Raw genomic sequence first — 26574 nt, forward strand, 5'->3', positions numbered from 1 at the left:
TTTGCTTTTTCAGAGACTCTGAGCGATTAGAGAGATGTTCATTTGAGGCAGAGGGTCCTGTGCTGGCAATTCTTTGTCCATGAATTCCCATAATATACCTGAGGAGGCTGTGGATAGTCCTAACTTACAGATGAGGATGCGGAGAACCAGAGAGGGTGGGTGATCGGTGCATTGTCACACAGCCTTTTACTGGCACAACCCCAGACTTGGCCTCACTTCCCGTGATCTTTCAGCTGCATAGCCACGCAGCTTTTTACAGGGGCGAGGCTGGAGCTCAGGGTTAAGGCTAGGCTGAAATTCCTCTGGAGAAGCGGCCACCATGCTTCCTGACCCCCTGGGAACTGAGCGCAGAGAGCAGATTTTCCTAAGGAATGAGAGGAGAGGAGAGATGGGGCCAGGAAGTCCGAGGAGACAAACCCCTGAGTGCTCCAGAATCTGGAAGGACTGTGAACTCTGTTCATCCATTCCGTCATTCCTTTGCCACACGCAGTGATCACACACAGACTGAGTGCCTGCTGCTGGGTGCACAGACATAGTGAGCAGAGCAGATGTGGTCCCTGGCCTGGCCGGTGGACAAGGTAGATTGCTTTCTGCCTTTTTCTCTTTTCTTTCTTTCTTTTTCTTCCTTTCTTCCTTTCTTTCCTAGTAATCCATTGAGCACTGTATTTAGGAGGAGGCTGATTTTAAACAAATCGACTTCTTCATGGAAAAGGGTCAGGATGTGGTGAGAAAGGACAACTCGGGAACGTGGCATGAGCTCCCTGGAGGTGGTGACAGGGCAAGGGGGCTGGAGAAAGGTGTGGCAGGATAAGCCCTAAGGTGGGGGGGGTCCAGGGGTGCAAAAGCACCTGGCTCCGGGGGTCCCAAACAGGCCAGGTCCAGCCTTTCGCTGCCAACAAAATCCAAAGGCAGAGAACCCGAGTGGTGGTAAAATGAGAAATTTCTTTCAGTGAGGCCAACGCCGGGAAGAAAGCAGACTAGCGTCTCAAGACCCCCTCCCAAATGACGAAAATACTTCCAGGTTTATATAAGGAAACTGTGGGACAAAGTCAGTGGGTATGAGCGTGTGGCCAGTGATGTCAAGCACATCGCTGTCCCCGGGTCCATCACGAGTGGGGTCTTGCTGGCTGAGGGCAGTCCCTCTTGCTTGTTGGAGTAAATTTTGGTTCCCATCAGGGGATGGTTCCCCTGCAGGCTCTTTTGCCTGAGTTAAGAGAGAAGCTGGAAAGAAGTTCATCAATTAGAAAGTACCGACTGAGGTGGAATGGAGGTGGCTGAAGTCCTGGGTTACCAACGCCAGCCTCTGCGAGCGCTTGGCTTGCCCCCCACCCCCACCCCGCCCCGCCCGCTCATGGCACCCGGCCGCTGGCCCTTCCGGCTGGACTCTTCCCAGCCGGTTTCCTCTGCATCCCATCTGGCCGCCACCAGCAGGACGGCACTCTTCCACCTGATCACATCTTTTTTCCAGAGTACTGGGCCCTGCCCCACGCTGCCCACAAGACCTCGTGAAGGGCCCTGCCCATTATTCACTGCCCGGACCCCCCGGGAAAGCCGCGCCCGGGGTCCTGGCCGGCAGCCACCTTGGGAGCCCAGGGCAAGCCCTGCAGGCCGCGCCAGATCAGGTGGACCTGCCCCCGCCCCTCGAGTTTCCGCTGCCGCGGCGCGCGGCCGGCGGCGGCCCGGGGAGCGCTCCCCCGCCCCGCCTTGACCGGCCCTCAGCTGCGCCTCGCGGGCGCCGCCCCACCGAGTCCCGGTCACTCCGGGCCCGTCCCCGCGCCGGCCACGCCCCGCGCCACCGCCCGGCCGTGACGTCAGGTGGCGAGACCGTGACGTCACAGAAGCGCGGCGGGGCGGCCGGCCACGCGTCGCCATGGCGACGGCAGGCGGGCCCGGGCGAGCGGCGGGAGCCCCGCCCCCGGGAGGGTGGACGCTGCCCGGCTCCTTCCCCGCGCGCCCGCGCGCTCTCCCCTGCCCCCACCCGAGCCGCGGGGCGCGCGCCTCCGGGAAACCCCCCGCGGGCAGCGGTCTGGCAGCCCCGGAGCGGCCGCAAAGCGCGGCGGCCGTCGTGCGGCGGCGCCGGGCGGCCTCGAAGCCCCGCCCCGCGCTGAGCCGTCGCGCGCCCCGGGCCGGACGGCGGCTGCGCAGTGGGTGAGGACCCTCCCCCGACGCCGGGGCGTAAGCGCGGGCCGCGGGCGACGCTGCGAGACCGGGGCGAGCCGGGCGCCCGCGCGGCGGGGACGGCCCGCGCCAACATGCGGAGGCCGGCGGCGGCGGCGGCGGAAGCGGCGGCGGCGGCGGCGCGGGAGCGGGGGCCCGAGCGGGCGCTGGAGCCGGAGCCGCGGCACGAGCGGGGCCCGGAGCGGGGGCCCGCGCCGCGCTGCTGAGGGAGCCCGGGCCGCCTGCTGCCCGGCCGGCCACGGCCACGGCCACGGCGGAGGCCCCGAGGTAAGGACGCGCGCGCCCTCGCCCCCGCCACGGCCACGCGCCCGGGCCGCCGCGCCCCACCGCGCGGACCCCTCACTCCAGACCCTGTTCACCCCCGCCCCCGGGGCCCGTACTCCAACCCCACGTCCCCCGCAGCCCGGGGACTCCCGCGTTCTACCCGCCGCCTCCTCGCTCCAGACCTTGCCCCTTTCCCCGGGCTCAGGCCTTACTCATTCCGGCTGGCGCCTACCTTGCAGATCTCACGGTCCTCCCCGACCCCCTGACTCCAGAGCCCGCTGTTCTCTCCGGACCCCTCACTCCAGACTCTGCTGTCCTCCATGGACCCCTCACTCCAGACCCTCCTGCCCACTCCCGGTGTGCCCTGACTCCAGACCCTGCTCTCCTCCACTGTCTCCTGACTCCAGACCCCAGTGCCCACTCCCCAGGTCCCCCACCCTCCATCTTTCACCCTGGACCCCTGCCCCAGCGCACCCATCCATTCCTGGCTTTGTGGTGTTGAAGGCCCTGAGGGAAGAGCAGGGGCTGGGGGGTGGGGAGCACTGGGGTGGGGAAGGGGCGTGCAGCCCGAGATCGCAGCAGGAGGGGTCTCGCCCAGGGTGACCTGTTGCAGGGCACTGCTTGGGAACTGCTGCCTCGGTGTGGCTGTGCCCTCCCCCTTCCGCCCTTGCCACCGGTTTTGTTTTCCGGAAACACTTCGGATCAGGGAGGGGGTGAGGTGTCTATGCGCCCGGGGCGGTGGCCACGCTGATCTCCCTGCCCCCTTCTGCCCCAACTTTCTGGGGAAGCTTTCATGTTAGGGGCTGTCGTCCTAGGCAGGCTTGGGGGTTCTTGGCCTCTGGATGGCATTGTTTGTGGACAGTGGCCCTGGAGGGCTCCAGCACTTTGTTCCCAGTCTCCCCACAGAGGACCCTGGCCTCCGGGGGTGTCCACACATCATCCATCTGCTGGGGCTCCATCTGCGTGGGTCCTCTGTGCCTACCCTGAAGGACATGGCCAGGCTCAGGTCCCTGTAGCTCGTGGGTGTGAGAGATGAGTGGGAGCACAAAGGCTCCAGTGTAGGGGGGTGATGTCCGCAGGGACCTGATCTGGTCGCCGAAGGAGGTGGTGTCTGTGACGAGAACAGATTGGGAGCCAGACCCGCAGGTTTGAAAGGGGGAAGTTTGCGGTTTCCCTGGTAGTTTGTTTTTGTTTTTCGCTCGTGTCTCCAAATTGTGCCCCCGGAAAGGGACCCCCAGGCTCTGCAAGTAGATGGGCAGGGTGATGGCTGGGGACTGACTGCAGCACCTCTGGGAGTGCATAGGGGGTGCACACACCTGAGATGATCGGCCCCCCCCTTCCCAGAATGGTGTCAGTAGCCCTGATAATTGGAAGGGGCTGGGGGGCCCCGCTGTGTGTGCTGCATTTGGCTGATGGAAGTGTGACCTGCGTGGGGCCGTGGGGAGGGAGGTGTGAGAGGAGCTGGCTGGACACACCCGCCCCGCCCCAGCGGTGGGCAGAACCCCAGGGGCTCCGGGCTCGCAGTAGTCATGGGGCACAGGGCTTGCTTTTTCTGCCTCAGGGTGGCAGTCGGACCTTCTTGGGTAAAGGGGCTTGTGGTCGGATTTTGACTACTTCTCATTTCTCTCGAGCGGATTGGGGATGAGCGTCTCATTGCCTGGTCCTGGGCGTGTCCCTGCTCGGGGAGGACCGAGCCCCTGTGAAGACAGACTTCTTTGAACTCCTGGTTCCGGTTCCAGCTGGCTTTCCTCCTTTTCCTCTTAATTACATAGTAATTATCTGTGGGTCGAGAGAGGAAGTAGGTGAGGTGTGTTTTTTTTGTTTAAGTTGAAAGCCTTCCCATCTACTCATTCCCGCTCTGGGGAAGCCGGCATGCTAGTCAGTGGACATTCCAGACACCTACGGTGTCACCTGTGTCCATGGGGATTTCCTGGTGGGTCTGAGTAAATGCTTGGGACAGGTCTGGGGGCCCCCGCTGACCCGGTTCCCTCAGGGCTGTACTTATGGAGGGTGGCATTTCTCCTGGGATGCCCAGTAACCTCTTGTCCCGTGATTGACTTTGGTGCCCATCCCCCGGCCTCCATGGAGCTGTCCCAGGCCACCTCACGAGCAGCCAGGGTCCCTTGTCCTGGTTGTGGTGGATTCTTGGCAGATTCATTCCAGGTGGGCCCTGAAAACCCAGGCCTGAGCAGCTGGGGCTCCGTCTCCTCCTATGAGGAGTTAGAAGTCCATCAAGGCCATGGGTCAGGTGATGGGCAGAGGGCTGGGGAAGGAGCAGGAGAGACGGGGTGCTGGGGGCCGCCAGCCTTCAGGCCTTTGGTGGCATTGGGCAGGCCAGTGTGGGCGTGCTGGTTGGGGTTGGGGTCCGCGTCAGTGTCGGGTGGCCCGTCGCACCCGATGAATGCCTTGGGGTCTTGGGCTACGCAGCGGGACATGCCAGGGAGCGCTCTGATGACTGGCCGGCAATGTTGACGTGTGGCACACTCCGTGAACCTTTGGGGAAGGGGACACCCGAACCAAGTCTTGGTTGGCGTGGGAGGACCCCACCTAGGGCGGTTTCGAGTCTGCTCCCTTCCCCTTTGGGGGCTTGGGGAGCCCGTGTTGGGCCGAGCCCCGAGTGACCCTCTGAGTGTGGAAGACAGCGCGCACGCCTGTGCTCCCCGGTGCCCGCAGGACCGGCCCACGCAGGAGTGGGTGTGGCGGGAGCCTGCTTGTAAGCACTCCCCCGCCCTCACTCTCCCCGTGGATGGTGGCCTGCCTTTGCGTCTCTCTCCTGCCCCGCTTCTACAGAAGCTTCTGGTGCAGGCCGTGCTCGCGCAGGGCCCTAGTGGCGTGGGGGTCCACACGCAGGGCCGGAGGCGCTGTCACAGGGTGGGGATGACAGCACATCTTTTCCTTCCTCAGAAACCCCGTGTCTTCCTGCTCCCAAGAACAGACCGTGGCTCTGGGCCCGGCTGTCACGCCGCTCCTGTCCAGGCCTTGTCTGGGGTCCCCTCCTCTAGAAGGCCTCCCACGTGCTCTGTTCAACCTCGGGGGGGCAGCCGGAGGTCCCCTCTGGGAGCCTTCCCCCTTGGGACAGGTCCTTTCCCTTCTGGGAGCTTGGCCACAGCCATAGTCGAATGCTGGGTTATTCCTGTGAGTTCCTGGTGGCGCGAGAAGGCAGTCAAGTCAACTAGCAGGCCGGAGCTGGGGTGCAAGGTCGGCTCTCAGGTTACACCTCCCGAGGTTCTCGAGAGCCGCAGTGACCCGGAGGAGCGAGTCCCTCAGCGGAGAGGGTGGCCGTGGGGACCAGCGTGGACAGAGTGCGTGCAGGGGAGGGTGGGGAAGGGACGCCTCACTACCTTGGGTGGACACCCAGGGGCCATCGCTCCCCCCCCCCCCCCTGCCGAGGGGGGGCTTCTCGCACTCGGGCAGCTCCCCCCAGAAGCGCCGCTCCAGGAGCGTTCTTGGCGGGTGGGCCAGGTGCCTGCCATTTCCGCGCTGCTCAGAGCCTCCTCCCAGACCCTGTGTGGTTCCGGGGGGGGGGGGGGGGGGTCCCGGGGCCGGCAGTTGCTGTCTCAGAGGTGGAAAGGGACGTGACGTGTTGTTACCCGCCTTCCTGTTGGGCTGTGATACCTTAGAGTCCGAAGACAGTCGTGTACCCTCCTGGAGCTGACAGCTCATCTGGTCTTGGGTCTGGAGAGACCGGGTAATCTTCCCTCTGCGGACATGGCCTCCACGGGCAAGCGTTCCCAGTGCTGCCCCAGAGGCTGTGCCTGTCATCGGGGGTCTCTGCTTGCTGTGGTCCCAGGACCGGACTGCTGGGCACTGAGTAGGCGGGGTGGCTGACCCAGCGGGGAGTGGGCCCAGTGGAACTTTTCTGCCAGCCTGTGGCCGTAGGGGCTCTAGACAGCACCCCTCGGTCGCTTCCCAGCAGAGGGACTGAGGACGTGTTAGTTTCTCCAGGTTCACCTGGGTGCCCCAGGGATGAGAACTCCGAGACAGAGATTTCCAGAAAGTCTGGGGGCTGCGGGGGCGGGGGGGACAGGGATGTGGTTTGCCTGGACGCAGGCACCTGAGGGCTGTCTCACTGGTTCTAGAAGCGCTTAGGGGCTGTGCTGGGGGGCAGATGTCTTTACAGTGTGTTTACTGTGCCACCTGTGCGTCTGTGCTGGCTCTCAGGACTCACCCCCAGCCGACTCAGGAAGAGCCAACGTACTGGGGGCGGGGGGGCGCAGGGTTGTGCCTCTGCCGTTACACCGGCAGGGAGGGTGGTCAGGGGGCTCGTGGCTCTGCTCGCTCACGGCCCACCCTCTTAGTCCGCTGGCCCCCGCTCTGGGCCGCCTTCTCTTTCCTTCAGCTGCACTGATGGGTCTGTTGGACATTTCTGCTGAGGACACTTTCTAGACTCGGCTCTCTTCCTTTCGGCACTGCTGACATTGGGCTTGGATCGCTCTCTGAGGACGTCCTGGGCGCTGTGGGGGCTGAGCGGCGTCCCGGGCCCCACCCACGCGATGCCAGGAGCCCTCCAGTCGTGACGGCCACAGATGTCCCAGGTGTCGCCCACTGTTCCTGGGGGCAGGATTGTCCCGGGTGAGAGCCCCGCCCTAGAGATTTCCTGCCAACCTGCAGCTGTTGCCGTGAGCTGGAGCCCGTCTCGGGGCCTCCCTGGGGGTGTGGCCGGGCCTCCTTGGCTCTCGGTCCCAGTCCCGGACCTATAAAGTATGGCCCTCCCTTGCCCCCCCGGAGCAGGAAGGCTGAGGAAGCAGGTGGGGAGAAGGCGATGGGGGCAGGTCATTCCAGCAGCCATTGGGGAGGTGGCCTGTGCTGCCTTGTGGCTCCCTGGTGGTCAGGGTCGCCCCACGCCCGCCCCGCAGGGGGCAGCTGTGCCTTCCTGCCACTCTGTCGTGTCCTGCTCCTTCCTGGTTTCCTCGCTGGCCGCCTGGCTGCAGGGGGAGGACTCGTACCTGCTGCCCAGGGAGGGGAGGGGAGGGGGGATCTGCCTTCTGTTCCGGGTGGAAGGCCCCGCAGCCAGGTGGGCCGGGGAGCTGGTCAGGAGATGTCCTTGGTTGGTGGAGAGCAGAGAGCCACAGTGGATGCTGCACTGTCTCCTTCCAAACCTGAGGGCCCTGCTCGGCTGGTCCCCACCCACCTCGTGGCTCTTGCCCTGGCGCCCTGCTCCCCGGTGCCTCTCACCCCTGGGCCTCGGCTTCCTCGGCTGAGGTCGCTGGGTGGTGACCCCGGTGGAGTCCCCCGGTGGGAATGGGACTCGGGCCACACGGCTAGTTGACAGGACACCGGTGGCCTTGGCGAAAACACAGTAGGTGAAACTCACTTTATCTTGTTTTGTTCAATGTATTTAGGGTCACATAAGCGTGTCCTTGCTCTTGGAGGTTGTTGAGACGGTTTGCTGTTTTCTTCCCGTTTGGGTGTGTATTTTATAGTCTCGGTTCGTCACCCCTTGGAAGCTAAATTTTCTTTGGAAATGCCGGATCTTAAGAAGTACACAGGACTGAGTAGAAAATTAGCGCCCTTGCAACCAGGAGGCTCTCGGGAGGTCTGTCAGTGGGCCGTGTCTAGGGACCTCGGTTTCAGCCAGCCAAATGTTGCCGGGGATAAGCGTGTCCCCCAGACCGCGAGGGGCGTAGCCATACCAAAAGGTATCCGTTGCTCAGCTGGAGTTGGTGTTCACTGCGCGCCTTGCGTTTTTATCCGCTCTACCTGGCTGCCGATGCCAGGGCCGCTTTGGGCTGGGGCAGGTGGCTGACTGGCCTGTGAAGTGTGGAGTGGAACCTTCACGGTCTCACAGTGGCCCCCAGGCCACACTCCGGCCACTCCGGCCACCCGCATCAGCATCTCGGACGGAATCTGAGTTTTCAGCAGTCCTGCGAGTGAATTCTGGTGCGGTCTCCTGGGTGTTGGGGACTGTTCCGTCTCGGGGCCGACCTAGGGGACTGTGGTTGGGGGCTGCCACACTGGGGCCAGAGGCAAGGGCTGGGCAGCTGTGGGGTTTCTTTGGGTCTTGAACCGGTCCCCACTGCTGCATGGGGAGGGCAGCGTCCCGTGTGCCTTAGGTCGGCCAGCTCCTGCTGAGCCCTGCGCAGTTAAGTGCCGGTCCTGCTGTCGCCCCGAGCCCCTCACTGGGCCTGGTGCGCCTTCAGCTGTGCCAGGTGAGCTCTGTGTCCTCCCCGTGGGCTGTGCCTGTGGGGGCAGGGGGCTCGCCCAGGGCCTCGGAGAGGGGCTGAGGCGCGCAGCTTGGGGTCGCTGAGCCAGCCCTCCCACCTCTCCCGCGTCATACACTTCCTGTGGCCCCGCGGGCCCTGAGCAGGAGGCGTGGCCCCGGCTGTGGGCTTTCTGCACGGATCTCCCCACTCGCTGTGCCTTTTTCACCAGCTTTATTGACACATCACACTCTCTACTTGGTTTAAGTCGAGACGAATTCACAAAACCGGACAAATTCACTGGGATGTGCACCTTGGTAGGTTTGTTTTTTATTTTTTTGTGTGTGTTTGAAGCTTATCTCAGAGAGACAGCGCTTGTGCGCGCATGGGGGAGGGGGGCAGAGAGAATCCCAAGCGGGCTCTGCACTGTCAGCACGGAGCCCGACTGGGGGCTTGAACTCAGTGAGCCTGTGAGATTGTGACCTGAGCCGAAATCAAGTCAGGAGCTTAACTGACTGAGCCACCCAGGCCCCACTTTGGTGGTTTTTAATACAGTCACAGGGTTGTGCAACCGTCATCTCTGTTCAAATCCCGAGCATCCCATTACCCCAAAAGGAGCCCCATCCCCATCAGCCACCCCCCAGCCCCCTGAGCCCCCGGTCCCCACGAGCCCCCTTCCCGCCCGTGGATGAGCCTGTCTGGACGTTTCACACACGTGGGCTCACACCCCGCGGGGCCTCTCGTGTGGGGTTCCCTCCCTGAGCGTCGTGTGTTCGGGGTCCGTCCTGCTGCGGCCGAGGGACGTGCGCGTGCGCGGGGGACACGTGCATCTGTGGACGTGCGCGTGCGCGGTGGATGCACCTGGGGGACGTGCGCGTGCGCGATGGACGCGTGTGTATCCATTCACCCGTCTGTGGACGTGTGGGCTGTGTCCGCCTTTCGGCTGCTGAGGACACGGTTTCGTGTGGACGTGTGTTTTCGGTTCTCTTGGGTGGACACTGAAGAGCAGTGTTGCTGGGTCACTTGGTGGCTCTGTGTTTAACTTTTTGAGGAACCGGTGGCCGTTTTCCACAGTGGCCACTCGTGTCTCCTTCCTGGGTCAGGGTCTGATCCCTTTCCGGGCACGTCTGCCTCCTCTGGGCACCCTGACCGGTTTCTCTGCAGGCCCGCCTCCCCGCTGCCCGGCACTTTCTAGAAAGCCGGGCTCCCGAGCCTCATGCGGCAGGTCTCCCGGCTCCCGAGGCCGTGGGCTCCCCTCATCCACCCCCCTCTGAGCGGTAAGTCCAGTGTCTTCGAGGGACACGTGGGCCTTGTGAGGACACAGAGTCAGTGCCCTGGTTTTGGTGGTTTTAAGTGGCGGAAACGCCGTGCGCGCGTGTGGGTAAGCACGTGCTGACCCTACAGGGGAACATGAAAGGACGTTGGGAGAAGCCCCTCGGAGCCTGGCAGGTGGGCACCACTGGCACCCAGCACTGTGGGCATCTGAAACACAGGAGCGCGCTCAACCGTGGGACCTGCCAGGCGGTGCCCGCCCTGAACGGCCGGCGTGGCTCTGACTGGGGGGGGGACAGAAACCCCTGGAAGGCCCCGTGGAGGCTCACGCGTGGGCTGAGTGGGGGGCACATGGGGCACGCGCTAGACTCCTTCCGGGGGGGGCTGCTGCCTCCGTGTCGCCTGCGTTGACGAAGCTGTCGCCCCTTCCGGCCCTGGCGAGAGTCACTGGGGTGCCTGGTTCTGGGGGACGCGTGTGGGTCGAGGGGTGGTCCTTACCCCGAGGGAGTCCCTCCCGCAGGTAGCCCAGTGCAGCCCCAGTAGAACCAGAGAGACGGGGCAGTGCCCTCTCTGTGCGTTCTGGGTGGTTTGCAGGGGCCTTGGGGGCCTTCCAGGGCCCACGCCATGACCTCCGACCTTTGCACGGAGGCTTCGCGTGTGCTGTACGCCGTGCTCACCGCTGAGGGTGGCCAGGCCTGGGGCAGAAGGGAGGAGGCTAAGCTCCGCCTGGCTCCCCTTCCTTCCCCCCTCCTTTCCCCTCTTCCCCGCTCCTCCCCGCTCCTCCCCTCCCCCCTCCCCCTCCTCTTTCCCACTCCATACCCACCCCCCTCCCCCGCTCCCCCCTCCTCCCCCACTGTCGTGCATTGTTTTCATGGTGGAGTATGCGCTCACCTGGAGGGAGAAAGCGGACCCCTGCGTGGGAAAGGCGGACGCGGGAGTCCTGGCGTTTCTCCCCACACCCCAGCTTGTGAGGGGCCCCTGAGCCCGAGAGGCCACCTCTGGGACCTCTGCCCACACACAGGGACGTGCTTTGTGGGGCTGGCACCATCGCTGCTTCCTTTCTGTGCGGAGGCCACTGAACCTGCAGAGCGGTGGGCGGTCCCTTGTCCCCCTGCGGGCCTGTGGCAGTGCAGATGCCTCCTCCACCCCCTTGGAGGATGTCCCCTAGGAAGCACGGTTCTGCTGACGTCACGGTCTTTATTCCCGCGCTCTTGTGGCTCCTGAACGCCACTCCTGTTCTCAGTCTCCGACAGCCTGACCGGTGGCGATGGTCTCCGTCACCGATGAGCCTTGAACAACACGGGCGTTGGGGGCGCCGGCCTCTGACGGCCGCAAATCCACGTGGAACGCCGGAGTCCTCCAACGCCGTTGACCGGAAGCCTTGCCCGCGACTAAACCGTCACCGACACGGGTCTTCGTGTGCCTTACGGCAGAGTGAGCTAGCGGGAGTGAGTGGCCCCGGGAAGGCGGAGGAGGAGGAACTGCTCTCCGGGGCGCACCGATGGAAAAGTCCGGAGTGCGTGGGAGCCAGCCCGCGCTTCCCGAGGCCGGTGCACGCGGCCCGCCGTCGTGGGGCCGTTTGTGTTTCTTCTGGGGCTTTGCCTGTTCTCTCTTTTGCGTCTTGTCGTTTCTGGATAGTGTGCCGTCACCGTGAAGGTAGTGACCGCCCCTCCCTGCATCTGTGTCCTCTCTTCGCGGGGACGCTGGTCTGAGGAGAGGGCCTACCCTGATTTGCAAATAGGGTCACGTTTCTGGGGGTCAGGACGTGACTTCTTGGGGACACGAGCCCGCCCACCCCAAGGACTGCTGTGCTGCTGGCGTCGCGGCCGCAGTCACGCTGGGCCGGTGGGCCTGCCAGGTGAGCGGCGCCCTGGGGACCATCACGTGCGGTGGGCCGCGCCTGCCCCCTCGACAGGCAGTAGCTCCGTGAAAAGGTGCGGGTAGGGGGTTTGTGGGCACAGGCGGGTGCTTGCTGATGATGGCTGGTTCCAGACGCGCGCCCTCCAGGACAGTGTGCGCCAGCCCCGGGCAGCCGCCGATCCCTGGCACACGTCCGGCACGACCGAGCGTGTTTCCGGTGACGTGACAGTGACTCCTTGCTGGACGGCTCCGCGTGGACTGCGTGCGGGGCGTTGGGGGGTGGGGGAGGGTCAGTGGTGCCTGAGCAGCAGGACCCAGCCGGACGCTCGTGCCATTAGTGGCCCAGTGTCTCATGCGAGCCATCCGGTGGAGGGCCTGCGCCCGGACCAGCCACGCGGGCATCCCTGCCATCACCCCGGACCCCTCCCGTTTGCCTTCAGCCCTTCGTTACGGAAATGTTCGGACGCAGCTGGGTGCAGAGAGAGGCCCCACGGTCACCAGCCTCCCAGATATCATTTCCTGCCGCTGGAAATAGAGCAGGAGGTGCCGGCAGGTGACCCTGGGCCTCGCCATGGCCCCACCGTCTGGAGGACGGCTGCTGACGATTCTTTGCTCGGTCCTGGCGGCCACAGTCTAGGCTGTGGGGCTTGTGGTCGGGACCTTGCCTCTCTTTTGTAATTTGATTAATTCTGGGAGAATTCCAGTGTGTCCAGAGGTCCCAAGGAAAGTACAAGGCTCTGGACGCCCCTACTCTTCACGGCCCAGCAGCCTGTCACCTTGTGCCTCTGTCCCTCGCCTGCCGTGATGGGACCAGCCTGTCTCCTGTCCCTGCGTCCCGGCCAGGACTCTGGGCAGGAACCCTGTGCCCCCTCAGTGTGCCTGCGGGCTTACGCTCACCCTGGACATCGGCCTTTCCCTCCTGGTCACTGAGAAGTGACCTCAGGCCACCCTCTTGGCACACGTAGCCTGTGTCTGTGGTTCCCACGGATGACGGTTCTCCCGCTTTCATTTCACCCCGCCGGCTAGCTGGCAGCCCCCGCTGTGGGGGTCGGGGTGGGGTGTGCACTCTCCTCCCCGGTTTATTTGGGGTTGGGGTCCTTCATTGTAGCTCCACTGTGACGATCCGTTTCTGCTTCACTTGAGTCAACACTGGCCTCGTCACGGGGGGCCGGTTGGGCTGGCGCCTGTGCCTGCCATTTTGGGGCCGCTTCCTTCCTCTTTGTCATAACGTGACCTCGCGGGTGACCTTGGACTTCTCGGCTGCTGCTACAAGGTCGGCTGTGTCTCCGGGGTCCAGGTCGCTCCTGGGGAGTGGCACCCACAAGGGGAGCTCGGGGCTCCTGGGGCACTGTGACCCTGAGCCCAGGTGACTCTTGGGGAGGGGGCCTCGCCTACACGTCAGCAAGCTCGGGAGGCACGCGCGTGCCCAGGGATGCCCGGTTGGGTCCCGAGCGAGGCGCGTGCTTCTGAGTCCGCGCCCACCACCGGCTCCTACCTGTGCTTAGGCAGGAGGCTGCCTGTGTCTGCACGTGCCCCAGCTCTGGGCCGGGGCTGGTGATGTCAGCCAGGAACTGTGACATCACTGAGTGGGGCCGGTCAGAGAAGGGGGTTTTTGGAGCCTCCACCAGGGGAGCTGGCCCCTGGCCCTGACAAGATGGGGGACGCCCCCAAAACCACAGCAGGTAACTCAGCTGGGGGGGGCGCTCGCAGGACGGCACTGCCCCGGCCCGGAGCAGTCTCTCCAAAACCCGCTCGGTGTGGCCACAGCGGGCCGGCAGCTTCCAGGGGCTCTGCCTGGGCACTGGGCAGTGGTCCCTGCGGTGGGGGCAGGACACCGTCCTGCGGTGGGGTTCCTACCCCGTGTCAGGAACCGGGGCCCACGTTGGTTGCGTTGGGACGGGGTTTATTTTCGGCCCGAGTGAGGGATGGGAGGCCCTCTCCCCCAGGACAATTATTTTTAGCTCTGGCGCTGGGCCTGGGCCGACAGCAGACACTTCCGCTCCCCTGAGGTCTCGGGTTACCCTGCCTCCCCCAGGTATGCCGGGCTGGGCCCCTGCCCGCTCCTGGGACCTGGAGCAGCATCGTTCTCACTAGGCTCTGGCCCCAGACCTGTTTCAGCGGCGCTGTGTCGTCCCTGTCCCTGCTTCCCACCCGCCAGCACGTGATTCGCTCTTGCCATTCCCCTGCGGGTCCCACCTGGCTTTCAGAGTGTCCCGAGGGGACCCAGAATGCTCCCATGTGGCCCGTGCTAGGTGGGGTGGCCTGCCAGGGCGTGCTGAGTTTGGCCACCGTCCGGAACATTTGCAAGTCTGTGCTGCCTTTGGGGTTGTGGGGTGGTGGCCCTTTCCTCGTGAACAGGGGCCGGTGTCCTCCGGGCTGTCCGTGGAAGGGGTCGCAGTGGAGGGCTGCTCCCCCGCCTCCGTGGCGCCTGCCGTCCTCTGCGGGCGGTGACCCACGTGGTGGCCGTACACCCTGTTTTAAGGAGACCTACAGGGGCAGACGTGAGCCAACCCTTGGCCAGCACGCGGCTTGGGGAAGCTGCCGTTGGGGGGCGCCGGCGTTGTGTCGAGGGACCTGTGGGCTCCGGGACCGGCGGTGGGGCGGTGCGTGCACGAGCAGGCCTCCAGCGTTGCGCCCGGTCGCCTGGTCTCTGTTGCCCGCTGGGCCGTCAGAGGCCCCCTTGGGACCGTGAGGCCACGAGGGGCTGCAGGGAGGCGCACGCAGAGGGAGCCTGTTGTGGAGTGGGGAGGCTGGTGGAGGCTGCTGCCAGACCCTGGACCCCCAGCGTCACAGGGATCTCTCAGAGGGGACCCTCGAAGCCGTCCCACAGGGGCACGCGGGCCTCCCTGGCCCACAGAGGGCGGCTCTGCGCGCCCAGGAAGGGTTTGCACCCCAGATCGCGAGGCCGGGCGGAGATGGAGGGCGTGCCTGCCGACCTGGGGTAGGGACCGAGGGTGCCTCCCACCTGGAAGCGCAGGTGCCTCCCACCTGGAAGCTGCGCAGGGGGTGAGGGGCTGCTATGGCCGAGGAGGGGCCTCCCAGGAGGGCTGTGGGCTAAGCTGCAGAAGCGGGCGGCGTCCAGAGGGGCGGCTCCTGTGTGCCTCGGGGCAGAGTGGTACAGGTACTTCCTACCCCATGAAGCCTGCGTGCAGGGTGGGGTGGGGGGGGGAGTCCCCCCGGAGCTGAGTCTCCCTGCCTGCAGAGGGGGTCGCCGAGCCCTCCCCACACCCTGTGCTCTGCACCGCAGCCTCTCCAGCTTCGTCCTGGTGCCCTGTCCCGGCATGAGCTCCTGTGTGCCGGGAACGGGTTGCTTCAGAAGGGCAGAGACCCTCCCATCACTCAGGAGGTGCCCAGGGTTTGAGAAGCTGCGTGCCAGGCCCCAGGACAAAGACCGCATCTATCATTATTCGCCCCGAGTGTGTGTCCCCCTGGCTTCGTCTGCGTGGAGGCCGTCCCTGGCCGCCTGCTTCTGTGTGGCCCCGAGGAGGTCCCACTCCTGGCTTCTGCCACGTTTCTTTGCCGCTTCGTCTTCGGGGCGCGCCCAGGGCCCTTCAGCCCTGAGTTCTGCCCTCATCAGGACAGTGCAGATCATGAGATGAGGGCGAGTTCTGTCTCCTTGGGGTCTTTGATTTCCCGTGGATTTTCCATCTGATTGACTCTGGCGGCCCGTGTGTGTCTGTGTCTGTCTGTCCATGGTGTCTGTGCGTGTGTGTGTGTGCACACGCATACGTCCTTAATTACTTTGTGACGGAAGGTGTGTGTCTGGAAGGAAAGCAGGCATTCGGGGGGCTGCAGCCCAGAAGCGCGCCCACCGCAGACCGCGGCACCGGGGCTGGAGGGCACTGTTGTGCGCGGTGTGCGGGCTTCCGGGAAGTCGTGCTGCCGGTTGGAAGTTTCCGTCTGAGCCGGCAGGTGCGCTTCCCGGCGTGCACCGGGAGAAACAGAAGCTCGCGTCCACACGGGAACGTGTGCACCAGCGTCCGTCCGCACACACACACACTTCTCAGCACCCAAAGATGGACACGACCCAGATGTCCGCTGACAGACGAACAGATACACTTGGTCCACCGCACGCGCACACGTCCCTCGGCCGCGAGCAGGAGCGAGGCGCCCACACCCGCCGCCCCGTGGACGGACCCTGAACACGTGACGCTCAGGGAGGGAACCCGACACGAGAGGCCACACGGGGTGTGAGCCCGCGTGTGAGAAACGTCTGGAACGGGCTCATCCACGGACACGAAGCGGGGGACTCGTGGGTACTGGGGGGTGACTGCTTGAAGGGGGTGGGGTTTTTTTATTTTGGTTGATGGAATGTTCTGGAATTGGATCACGGTGATGGTTGCATAACTGAATGTATTGAAGACCTCTGAATCGTACGCTTTTGGAGGGCGAGTTGTATGGTATGTGGATCGTATCTCCGTGATGCAAATAACAATAAACTAGGGACTTCGAAGCCAAAGCAGGCAGCCTCCACCCTGCGGAGGAAAGCAGTGCTCTCTGGCTTTTCTCTTCGGTTGGACCTGATGCCCCCGCCATGCGTGGGGAGCAAGGCTCTGGCATGAGCTCAGGAGGGCGGCTGCAGCCCGTGGAGGACTTGGTTCTAATGGTAAACTTCAGACTAGGGTCCGTCCGTGTAGACTCACCTTCAGGTGGACAGAGGTATTCGCAGGCCTCTGGGCGCTCATGGTGGGCGGGGGACGGCCCCAGACGTACACATTCCTTCCTGGGTGAGCCCAGCCACCGTCCTGAGACCCCATCCCCCCTGCCTGTTCTAGGCCATGCCACTGATGGAGCGAGGAAGTTGGGGATCTGTGCAGACATCCTCTTTTGGGGTTGGGCCCTGTTCCTGACTGGTCCTCCAGAACCCACTGGAGCGATGGCCCAGGGTCCCCAGGGCGCACCAGAGCGATGGCCCCCAAGGCAGGCAGGGCCTGAGGTCTTCGTGGCTCAGGCAGGGTGGTGGGAGGAGCTTTCTAAGCCATGCGGACGCGCACGTGTGTGCGTGGGCATGTGTGTGTGCACCACGTCCCGGACCCCCTCCAGGGGGGCCTCCCGGTCCTGGGCCGGTCAGCGTCGAGGGAGTACTGGGGTCAGGTGACACGGTCACTGCCTCCCTGGGACGTCCCGCAGCAAGGGCGCTTCCACGCCCTGCCCACCCCCCTCACCCAGCCTCGGTGTCGTTCCCTCGAGGTGAAACCGCTGCCTGCCCCTACCCGCGCTGAGCCCGGCGGTGCCCACACTGCCCTGTCTTCTGTCGCCTGGGCTCTGGTGGTCGCTCACGGACGGTCAGAGGCGCACGGCCTCTGCAGGATGTGGGAAGGCGTCCGGTGCCTGTGGGGCGGGAACTCGCAAGCTGGGTTGTGGCGCTCTGGGCCTGATGGCGGTGTGGCCCCTGGCACTGCACTCAGACTGTAAAGGGGGACACGTTTGGTAGGGGGCGCTTAGAGGAGCTCGTTGGTAGTTTCTTTTTGAGGAGATCCTTCAGCTTTGGCGCGAGCAGCTGGCGGGGGTTGCAGGCGGAGGCGTGGCTGAGAGGCCAGCTTGGTGGCAGCCACAGGCTGCAGGGACGGGGGGTGGGGGGGTGGTTGGGGAGGGCTGGGCCTGGGGACACAGACCCGGGTGGTTTCTGTGGGCACCTGTCCCTCACTGCACCCAGCTGGGGTGGCTGCCTGCCTGCCCCCTGCATCCTGGGGGCTGCTCAGTGTCTGCCCTGCCCTCCATAAGGCCAGCTTCGTACCCAAGGGGCCAAGGCCAGTCCCACCCCGGTGGCTCGCACGGCCTGTGCCCTGTCAACCTCGGAGCCCGCCTGACCTCCCTCGGCAGCTGCTGCCCAAGTGAAGCCTTGCCAGGGTCAGGATCCTCCGCAGCCCCACCTGACCGCGGGGTCACAGGCTCCTGGAATTAGGCCCAGGGACATCGTGGGGTGGGGTGCTGTGCGGGGTGCAGTTCAGAGGCCTCTGAGGTCAGTGGTGAGGGCCTGTCTCCCAACCTTGGGCACCTTCTGCTCTGTTGTCTGTCTTCTCTCTACCGAGGAGCAGACCCTTGGCTTGGGGAGAGGGCCCAGCCCTCTCTGCACCCAGCCTTGGTCTCCACACCTGGCTTTAAGGCTCTAGGGCCCCTGTCACTTGACTGGCCGTCACCTCTGCCAGCAGAATTGTGCTTGAGCCATGGGGTGGGGGTCAGAGCTCCCCTCACACGTGCAATTCACAATGGCCTGAGTCACTGCACTCCTGGGCACCCCAGAAAGTCCCGGTCGCATCTGTGCCTTGAGAGATCTTTCCAGGATGCCACTATGCTGCACAAGCCTCTGTGGTGTGGTTTTCTGCTACCACCACAGTCTTGGGTCTCCCTGCCAGTCTGGGCTCGGGACCCCGGGGCTCTGGACCCCGGGGCTGCGTCGGGGGCGGGGGGACAGATTCCCACCTAGACTCTAACCTGTGCCTTCGTTTCTCCGCCAGCTGGGAGCCACGAGATTTGAGGCGGCGGGACCGGTCAACAGAATGCGTCCTCCCTCTGCACGCGACCCCGAGGCCACCGAGATGAGCGCCACGGCCGGGCCCTGGCAAGCGCCCACGTCTCACTAGCAGGGAGCCCGCCGGGCCACCATGGTGTACTAGCCCCGAAGAGCCGCCCGCAACCTCAGGTCTGCACAGACCCGGGATTTGCTCGGCAGCAGAGTCACCGTGGAGAGGCCAGGGTACCACAAACTTATGGATTTTGACAAGAAAGGAGGGAAAGGGGAGTCGGAGGAGGGTCGGAGAATGTCCAAGGCCAGCGGCCGGACCAGCCATGGCGTCCGGAGCTCGGGGACCAGCTCGGGGGTCCTGATGGTGGGCCCCAACTTCCGGGTCGGGAAGAAGATAGGCTGTGGCAACTTCGGGGAGCTCCGGCTAGGTGAGCCCACTCGTGTGTGTGTTCTGGGGCTCGGGGAGGGGAGGTCCTGGCAGGGCCGCGGTCACCGCTCCCAGATGGTTTCCAATTGTCGGGACTGGGAATTCAGGTACGTGTGAGTTTCTGCCCCCAAAGGAGGAGGCTGTGCTGGAGGGGCGGGTGCCCGGCCTCACCCCTGCGTTGCTGAGGGCCAGTTTTGTGTGTGTGGGGGGGGGGGGTCTGGGCCCCCGTGTGGGTGGACCCACGTGGAAGCCGTTAGCTTCTAGCTGGTGGGTGCGGGTGCATTGCAAGGTGAAGCGAGAGCTCGGCTCCCTCTCTGCACTTGGCTCAGCAACCGTAAGCGGGGCCGGGGCCGGGGCCAGTGTCACTGGTGGCCCCTCGGGGCTGGGTTGACCTCCCTGTCCTGAGCGAGAGCCGTACCTCAGCCGCTGCAGAGGCTGCCAGGATTGGGCTTGCGGAGTCTCACTGCCTGTCTGTGGCTTCCCCGGCCCCAGGCTCGGGGTTTCTGAGCCAGCAACGGGCAAGGGCTGGGCTCCAGTCTCCGCGTGCAGCTTGGTGGGGCGGGCAGGGCGGGTGCTGGGCTCCAACACCAGAGGCGTCTGTCATTCAGCGACTGACACTGCCGGCTTCACGGGAGAGACAGGCGCCTTCCCCAGAGCACGGACCAGGTGTGCCCGGCCCGGCCCGCACAGCAGGGCCCCCGGCAACCTGGTGACCGGTCTGCAGCTCGTGCCAGATGGAGCCGCCTCGACGCACGCCTGCCCCGTTAGGATGCGTGCGTGTGCACACGCGTGCTTGTGCAAGCAGACGGACACACAGCGGGCCCGGTCCTGACCTGCGGCCTGGTGTCCGGATCACAAGTCTGTACAGCAGGGGTCTTCTGCACCGACAGAAGAGCGCGTGTGCTGGGCTTAAAGCGTTTTCTGAAACTGAGGTATGTGTGCTTTTCTGCCCGGCTTTTGCTCTGAGAGGTTTTGCGAGTGTCCCTGCGGTTGGGTGTGTAGGTGACCGGTTGCTGTCTGTCACCCTGTCCATCTGTGTGACTGCACCTCATCGTCCACGTCTGTCGTCCTGCTCAGGGACGCTCAGCCGGGTGTAGGTTTCCGCCGCCGTGAATAAAACTGGCCTGAGCGCCCCTCTCCGAGTCCCACGCACGAGTGTTTCTGTTGAAGCCCCAGGTCGGAGGGGAGGTGTGTGTCGATGAGAAAGTGTGGACTGGTCTCCAGAGTGATGGTAGCTTTTCTGAGCTCCCGCGGGCAGCACGTGAAGGTCCGGGGTACCCCAGTCCTCGCCATCATCTCAGTGGCCAGGCTGTTCCACCTTGAACGTGCGCGTGGATGTGAAGGGGTTTTCGTGTGGGCTTCCCTGATGACAGTAAGCTGGACGTTCCGTATCCAAGAGCTCCTTTTTACCTCTGGCGTCCGATTTCGATCCTGCGCCGTTTAAGGTGGTTTTCTTTGTGACAATCCCGGTTGGGGCTCCTTGGAGCGCGTAGGTGTGTATGATACTTCCTCATTAAATTGGAAAAACTTGAGTTATTACTTCTTCGGGTGTTTTTCTGCCTCTGTTTGTGTCTTTGCATCCTCAGACTCCAGTTACACGCATGTGGAGAGGGTTTGATGCTTTCCTGTAGGTCCCTCAGGCCGCTCTTCGGTTTTCTTGTAGTTTTTTTCCCCCCTGCTTCACTCCAGTTGCCTTTTGCTCTCGTGTGAGTTCACCCTTCTTTGCTGCCGCGTCCAGTCTGTTGTTGGAGTCATTCTGGTGACTTCTTGATTTTCTATGTGGCATTTGTGACTCCGCTCGACCCCTGCTTCTCTCTCTCGGGATCTCCCAGCTGCCTGTTCGTTTGCTTTTAAACCTCAAACCTACTTGTAACCGTTTTATGGGCCAGGGCTTTGGCGCCTTTGACTCTGTTTTTCCTTGTGATTGTCTGATTTGCCTCCTTTTTACACGAGTGGTGTTTCACGTGTTGGAAATTGTGGGTGTCTCATGGTATCGGTCGGGGTTCTGCCTTGTCCTGGAGACCCCTCTCGATAGCGCGAGGGCCGGTTTTTGGCTCCATTAGGGGAGGCTGAGGGCGGACCTTACTCGAAGCCTGGAGCCACCCGGTCCCGAGGCGAGGGCTTTCTGGGTTCTCGGCCGAATGTCAGGGGAGGTCAGGGCAGCCTCCGCACGCTGGATGGCCACGGCTCCAGCCCTGTGTGGCCCCCGGAACCTTCCTCCTGCTCGCGGCCCCTCGGGAGGCACTTCCCGTCTGGCCTCTGGACTCTTGCCTTCCGCCCGTGCAGGGGGCGAGGCTCCCAGAGCCCCGAGTGCCTGAGCTCCACCCCCGCGGCCTGCGCGTCCCCAGACCCCAGCGGTGCCGGACACACCCACTCTCGCCTTCACCTCGGGCCGCACTTCAAGGAGACTGGCTCTCCCTGAACTCACGTGTGCAGTCAAAACACGAAGGTTTCTTCAACAGGACACAGTAAAGTTAGCAGTTCCCAGAAAGGCTCAACGGAACATCTGCTTATGAGAAGGCGTGGCTAAGAGCGAGGCTGGGCAGGCCGCGGGCAGGGCACCGCTTGCACAGTGTGACGCTCGCACAGGGCACCGTGTGAAGGCGCTGGTTCCTGCGCACAGATGCTGCGATGAAAAACGGGCAAGAGGGGTGCCGGCGGGCTCAGTCGGAGAAGCACGTGGCTCTTGATCTCGGGGTCATGAGTTTGAGCCCCACCGTGGGCTGTAAGTTGAAAATGGGCGACAGATGTGAACGGACACTTCGCAAAAGCAGACAGGCCAACAGCCGGGGAGCACGGGAGGCTTTCCGCCGCAGGAGCCCGAGCAAGGCAGCCGAGTGCATTCATCCCACAGGGGGGGGGGGCGGCGGGCCACCCCAGCAAACCTGCCAGACGAGGGAGCCGGCTGGCCCGTCGGAGGTCCCGTGTGGCGCCGCTCACGTCAGCCGTGCTTGTAGAAGGACCCTGGGGACGGGGTGGTCGTCGTCCCCCAGGGTCACGGGTAAGCCAGGCAGTGTCCCCGTGACGGACGTGCTGCAGCGTGGCGTGCAGGAGGACCCAGGGAGGAGAGAACGTGCCGGATGATTCCGCCTCAGAGGCTCCCTCTCGGGACGTGAAGGTGGAGACTGACCGGGCAGGGGCGTGCGTGGTGGCCACGTTTTCTGTCCCGATACAGGGCTGGCATTGCACAGGGTTCCGCGTTTGCCAGAGCTCCCGGTCCGAGGCACGTAAGGTGTGTGCATTACAGGTAACTGTCTCCCTGGGGAGAACGAGAACTGGGTCCACCCTGAGCTTAATCCGAGGTCTTAATAGGCTGGGATGTTGACGGGACAGGCTGCTGATGTCTGCGACTTTGAGATGCTCTTTTTTTTTTTTTTTTTTTTTTTTCAATGAAAAATAAGGGAGATCCAGCGTGCCTGGGTGGCTCGGTCGGTTGAGGGCCTCACTCTTGATTTTGGCTCAGGCCACGGTCCCAGGCTCTGCGCTGAGCACAGAGCCTGCTTAAGATTCTTCCTCCTCCCTCTGCCCCTTCCCCACTGGCGCTTGCGCTCTGTCTCGAAAATAAAAAAACAAAAGAGCAGGGGGTGACAGGTGCGCAGATACGCAGTGGGACGAACAGCAGGTTACTGATGTCATCTAGGCGGTAAGGACGTGGGTCTTCCCTGCACCGGTTTTCCATTTTTTTGGTTTGAAACTTTCATAACAGGAGGCAAAAACCTATTTGTGATCAAAGCCCAGAGAGCAGGGCTTGAGGGGAACTTTCTTTCCCTGCTGAGAGTCCGCAGGAAGCCTCTCAGTTGTCACAGCGAGTGAACTGAGGTCTGCGGGAAGATGGGGCCCCTCTGCCCACCCCTTCCAGGCCGTGGCAAGAAATGGGGGAAGCGGAAAAACCGACCGGGGAAGCAGCGAGCTGGGGCTAAGCCCAGAGGCGTGATCACGCGCACGCAACAGCCAGAGCGATCTCTCAAGAAGCAGTTAGAAATGAATTTTTCTGTTTGAGCAACAAAGAGTTGGAAAATAAAAATTTAAAAGCAGTACTATTGTAAGTGTGCCCAGACCTGCCCAGTGCCTCCGGAGTAAGTTAATAAAGGACGTGCAGGCTCTTCACCAGGAACCGAAAACATCAGCGAGGGAAGTTAATTCCCAGTCGTGGCTGGGGCCGGGATGTCCCCTCCTCAGCCTCTCCTGCAGCCTTCTGGGGACGTTGACAGGCTGACTCTGAAACAGCCACTTGGAACAGAGGCCCGAGAATGGCCGACGCAGGGCCAGGCACCCCCCCCGCCGGGCGCCGCCGTGGTGCAGACGCCTCGGAGCACGATGGGGCGGGGCGGTGACCCATGCGGTGGGCTGACGTGCGTGGGGAGCCCTGGCCGTGTCCTGTGTGGCGGTACTCAGCCATGTCTCTGCCACCACATCGGGGCGGGTGTCGCCCAGACCGTGCACCGGGATGGAGAGGAAGCCGAGGCCTTCTCCCACGATGGATCCTACTCAGGACAGCGGGACAGGTGGTGATGGAGCAGGTGTCCCATGTGGGGGCCACGTCCGTGGACTTCAGGGCCTGGTGAGGCCAGTCCAAGGGCAGGGACAGGACAGTGCGGACAGGGGCACAGGCGCGCACAGTGCCGTGCACGGTAATTTGCACAGGGGCTGGGGGCCAGCAGTTAGACTTGAGGGGTCGGGCGGCCCCTCCGTCACGCGGCAGGTGGGGGCCGGGTGTCCGCACACAGGGAGGTGAGACCCTTCACAGAAGCCCCGAGCTGCCGGAAGGCCCGTCTGGGGTACTGCCGGTGCCAGGGGCTCGAGTTTTGACAGCTCTGTGAGTTTGGGCTCCCTAGGGGTCCTGAGGGCTGGTGATGGGCTTGGGAAGGCCGTGTGCCCTGGGCTGTGTGTGTCTCTAACCCACGAGGCACACACTCCCAGCCCCAGGTGTGGTGACTCTGTTGCCCCGAGAAGCCAGCCAGGGACTCTCAGCCTACCAGGTGCTGCCGGGCAGGGTGTCACTGGAGCACAGGTTCCTTCCTGCACGGGCAGGGGCCTGGGGCCAGTCCCTTCTTCTCTGTGCCACGAGGGAGCTCCCCACCCTGAGGGCCGGGAGGAGGGTATGCAGCACCTTGGGTGAGTCCTTTGCAGGACTTGACCAGAACAGGCCTCTCTGTGGGGCTTCTTGCGGGGGGGGGGGGGGGGGGGGGGGGGGGGGGGGGGGGGGGGGCAGGGGCCTGGACGCCTCCTGGTTCTCCGCGGTGGGAGCAGAAGGGGGGCGCCCCGGGATCACCGCGGCCGGCCGTCTGTTCTCTTTGTTTTTATAGATGGGAGAAATTGGAGCGAGCTGGTGTGCTGGAGGGAAGGATCCCATAGAGAGGAGTTTGGGACCAGCCCCCTTGAGGAGGCGGGGTGGGGCTTGGAGGGGGAGGAGAGGGTGGGCTCTAGGATGAGGGTGTGGGGCACATGAGCGCCGCCCATGGTGGGGGTGGGGGTGGGGCTCGTAGGCGTTCTTGTTACTCCTAGACATGGTCAAGTTCAAGGGGGGGCTTGGCCCCTGGGGGGGGGTCTCCTCCCTGCAGTGGGGTGCATACCACGCTGACAAGCCTCTCTTCCACAGGGAAGAATCTCTATACAAATGAATACGTAGCTATTAAACTGGTGAGTCCAGGCCCCCCCTCCCGCCTCCCAGCCCCACAGCTGTCCCCGCTGCCCGGGCTCAGGGGAGGGGCGGTGGGCGCGCGCCTTGGGTGACCCGACCACCACGTCTACCTGCCCCTCCCAGGAGCCCATCAAGTCCCGGGCCCCTCAGCTGCACCTGGAGTACCGCTTCTACAAGCAGCTCAGCGCCACAGGTACCCGCGCGCCGGCGCAGTGCGGGGCCGGGGTGGGGGGCGCCTCGCCTCGCAGGCAGGGTCCTCACAGGTCTGTGCGTCGTCCCCTGCAGAGGGCGTCCCTCAGGTCTACTACTTCGGCCCGTGTGGGAAGTACAATGCCATGGTGCTGGAGCTGCTCGGGCCTAGCCTGGAGGACCTGTTTGACCTGTGTGATCGCACGTTCACACTCAAGACGGTGCTCATGATCGCCATCCAGCTGGTGCGGGCTGAGGGCGTGTGGGGGCGGGGGGGGGGCGGAGACAGGCGGGGGCGGGGCGGGGGGCGGGGCGAGGCGGAGACGGGGGGGGGGGGGGGGGGGGGGGCTGGCGGGGGGCGGGGGGGCGAGGGGCCGGCCCTGAGGCCCGCCGCCCCGCAGATCACGCGCATGGAGTACGTCCACACCAAGAGCCTCATCTACCGCGACGTGAAGCCCGAGAACTTCCTGGTGGGGCGCCCGGGCACCAAGCGGCAGCACGCCATCCACATCATCGACTTCGGCCTGGCCAAGGAGTACATCGACCCCGAGACCAAGAAGCACATCCCGTACCGCGAGCACAAGAGCCTGACGGGCACGGCGCGCTACATGAGCATCAACACGCACCTGGGCAAGGGTGAGCCGCGCGCGGGCCGGGCGGGGGGGCGCGCGGGCCGCGCTGACCTGCTCTCCCCCCGCAGAGCAGAGCCGCCGCGACGACCTGGAGGCGCTGGGCCACATGTTCATGTACTTCCTGCGTGGCAGCCTGCCCTGGCAGGGGCTCAAGGTGGGCGCGGGGCCGGGGGTGCGGGCGCGGGGCGCCGCCGGGTCGGCGTCGGCTGACCGCTGTCCCCGCAGGCCGACACGCTCAAGGAGCGCTACCAGAAGATCGGGGACACCAAGCGGGCCACGCCCATCGAGGTGCTCTGCGAGAGCTTCCCAGGTGAGGGACGCCCGGTCCGCTCCGCACCGCCCCGGGCCCGCGCTGCCCGCGCCCCACTGACCCCTGTGTCCCCGCCGGCTCTCCACAGAGGAGATGGCCACATACCTGCGCTACGTGCGGCGCCTAGACTTCTTCGAGAAGCCTGACTATGACTATCTGCGCAAGCTTTTCACCGATCTCTTCGACCGCAGCGGCTTCGTGTTCGACTACGAGTACGACTGGGCGGGGAAGCCCCTGGTACGTGGGGGTCCGGGTTCCTGAAGTGGGCGGGGCCCCAGGACAGGCGGGCCAGGAGCCTTGGTGCCTGCTGCCAGCGGGACCCCGGCTTTGTGGGGGGTGGGGAGAGGCCGCCCGGCCTCAGCGCTGCGTCCTGCCCTCCTCCTCCCCCCCCCCCCCCCCCCTGCAGCCGACCCCCATCGGCACGGTCCACACCGACCTGCCCTCGCAGCCTCAGCCTCGGGACAAAGCCCAGCTGTACAGCAAAAACCAGGTGAGGGGCCGGGGCAAGGGCCCCAGTGATGTGGGGGTGGGGTAGGGCCACCTGGCTCCCCTACTGTACTCCCCCCACCCCACCCTTCCCCAATCCTAGGCGCTGAACTCCACCAACGGGGAGCTGAATACGGACGACCCCACTGCCGGTCACTCCAACGCCCCCATCACGGCGCCCGCAGAGGTGGAGGTGACTGATGACACCAAGTAAGGCCCCTGGGCAGCCGCGGGGGGGTGGGGACGCCTGGGGCGGGCTCCACACCCCCTCCCCCTGCTTATTTTTCCCCTCCCCCGCACCCACCTCCCCCGAACCTCCTACCCCGTTCAGGTGCTGCTGCTTCTTCAAGAGAAGAAAGAGAAAATCGGCGCAGCGACACAAGTGACCCGGGGCAGTGGTGCCCTGAATCCTCCCACCGCAGCCCCTGGGACCAGCTCGTCCTAGGCTGTGTGGCGCACAGCCCAGACGCAGACTGCAGGGCCGGCCGCAGCTGCCCGCCCCCCTCCCCCCCCCACGTGGGGTCACCTCCTTCACACGAGACTTTGGCCGAAATTTCTACACCCGTGTCTAGTCCTCCCCTCCGAGAGCATTAACTATTTGCAACAAGGAAAGGAAACACAGCGGCCGCCCGCCCTGCGCCCCTCCCGCCGCCGAAGTGAGTAGTCGGCCGCCCTGTTGGTTTCATAAAGTCCAGCTTGTCTCCCTCGA

The 26574-nt window shown here is 64.4% G+C and overlaps 2 protein-coding genes across 2 annotated transcripts; one reads left to right on the plus strand and one right to left on the minus strand.

Moving 5' to 3' along the window:
- On the minus strand, positions 1 to 4877 carry LOC123604882 (translation initiation factor IF-2-like). Its single transcript, XM_045491037.1, has 4 exons — positions 4742 to 4877; positions 3425 to 3553; positions 1581 to 2529; positions 1 to 1221 (listed from the first exon to the last, which is right to left on the minus strand). The coding sequence occupies exons 1-3, from the start codon at positions 4875 to 4877 to the stop codon at positions 1619 to 1621; spliced, it is 1176 nt and encodes a 391-aa protein (XP_045346993.1). The 3' UTR covers positions 1 to 1221; positions 1581 to 1618.
- CSNK1G2 (casein kinase 1 gamma 2) lies at positions 2326 to 26574 on the plus strand. The gene is made up of 12 exons (XM_045491303.1): positions 2326 to 2445; positions 18173 to 18608; positions 24207 to 24247; positions 24372 to 24441; positions 24534 to 24682; positions 24839 to 25073; positions 25138 to 25223; positions 25295 to 25379; positions 25468 to 25616; positions 25786 to 25869; positions 25969 to 26075; positions 26197 to 26574. The coding sequence occupies exons 2-12, from the start codon at positions 18425 to 18427 to the stop codon at positions 26249 to 26251; spliced, it is 1245 nt and encodes a 414-aa protein (XP_045347259.1). The 5' UTR covers positions 2326 to 2445; positions 18173 to 18424; the 3' UTR covers positions 26252 to 26574.

This window comes from Leopardus geoffroyi, chromosome A2 (genome assembly GCF_018350155.1).
Source record: "Leopardus geoffroyi isolate Oge1 chromosome A2, O.geoffroyi_Oge1_pat1.0, whole genome shotgun sequence".
Classification (NCBI taxonomy): domain Eukaryota; kingdom Metazoa; phylum Chordata; class Mammalia; order Carnivora; family Felidae; genus Leopardus; species Leopardus geoffroyi.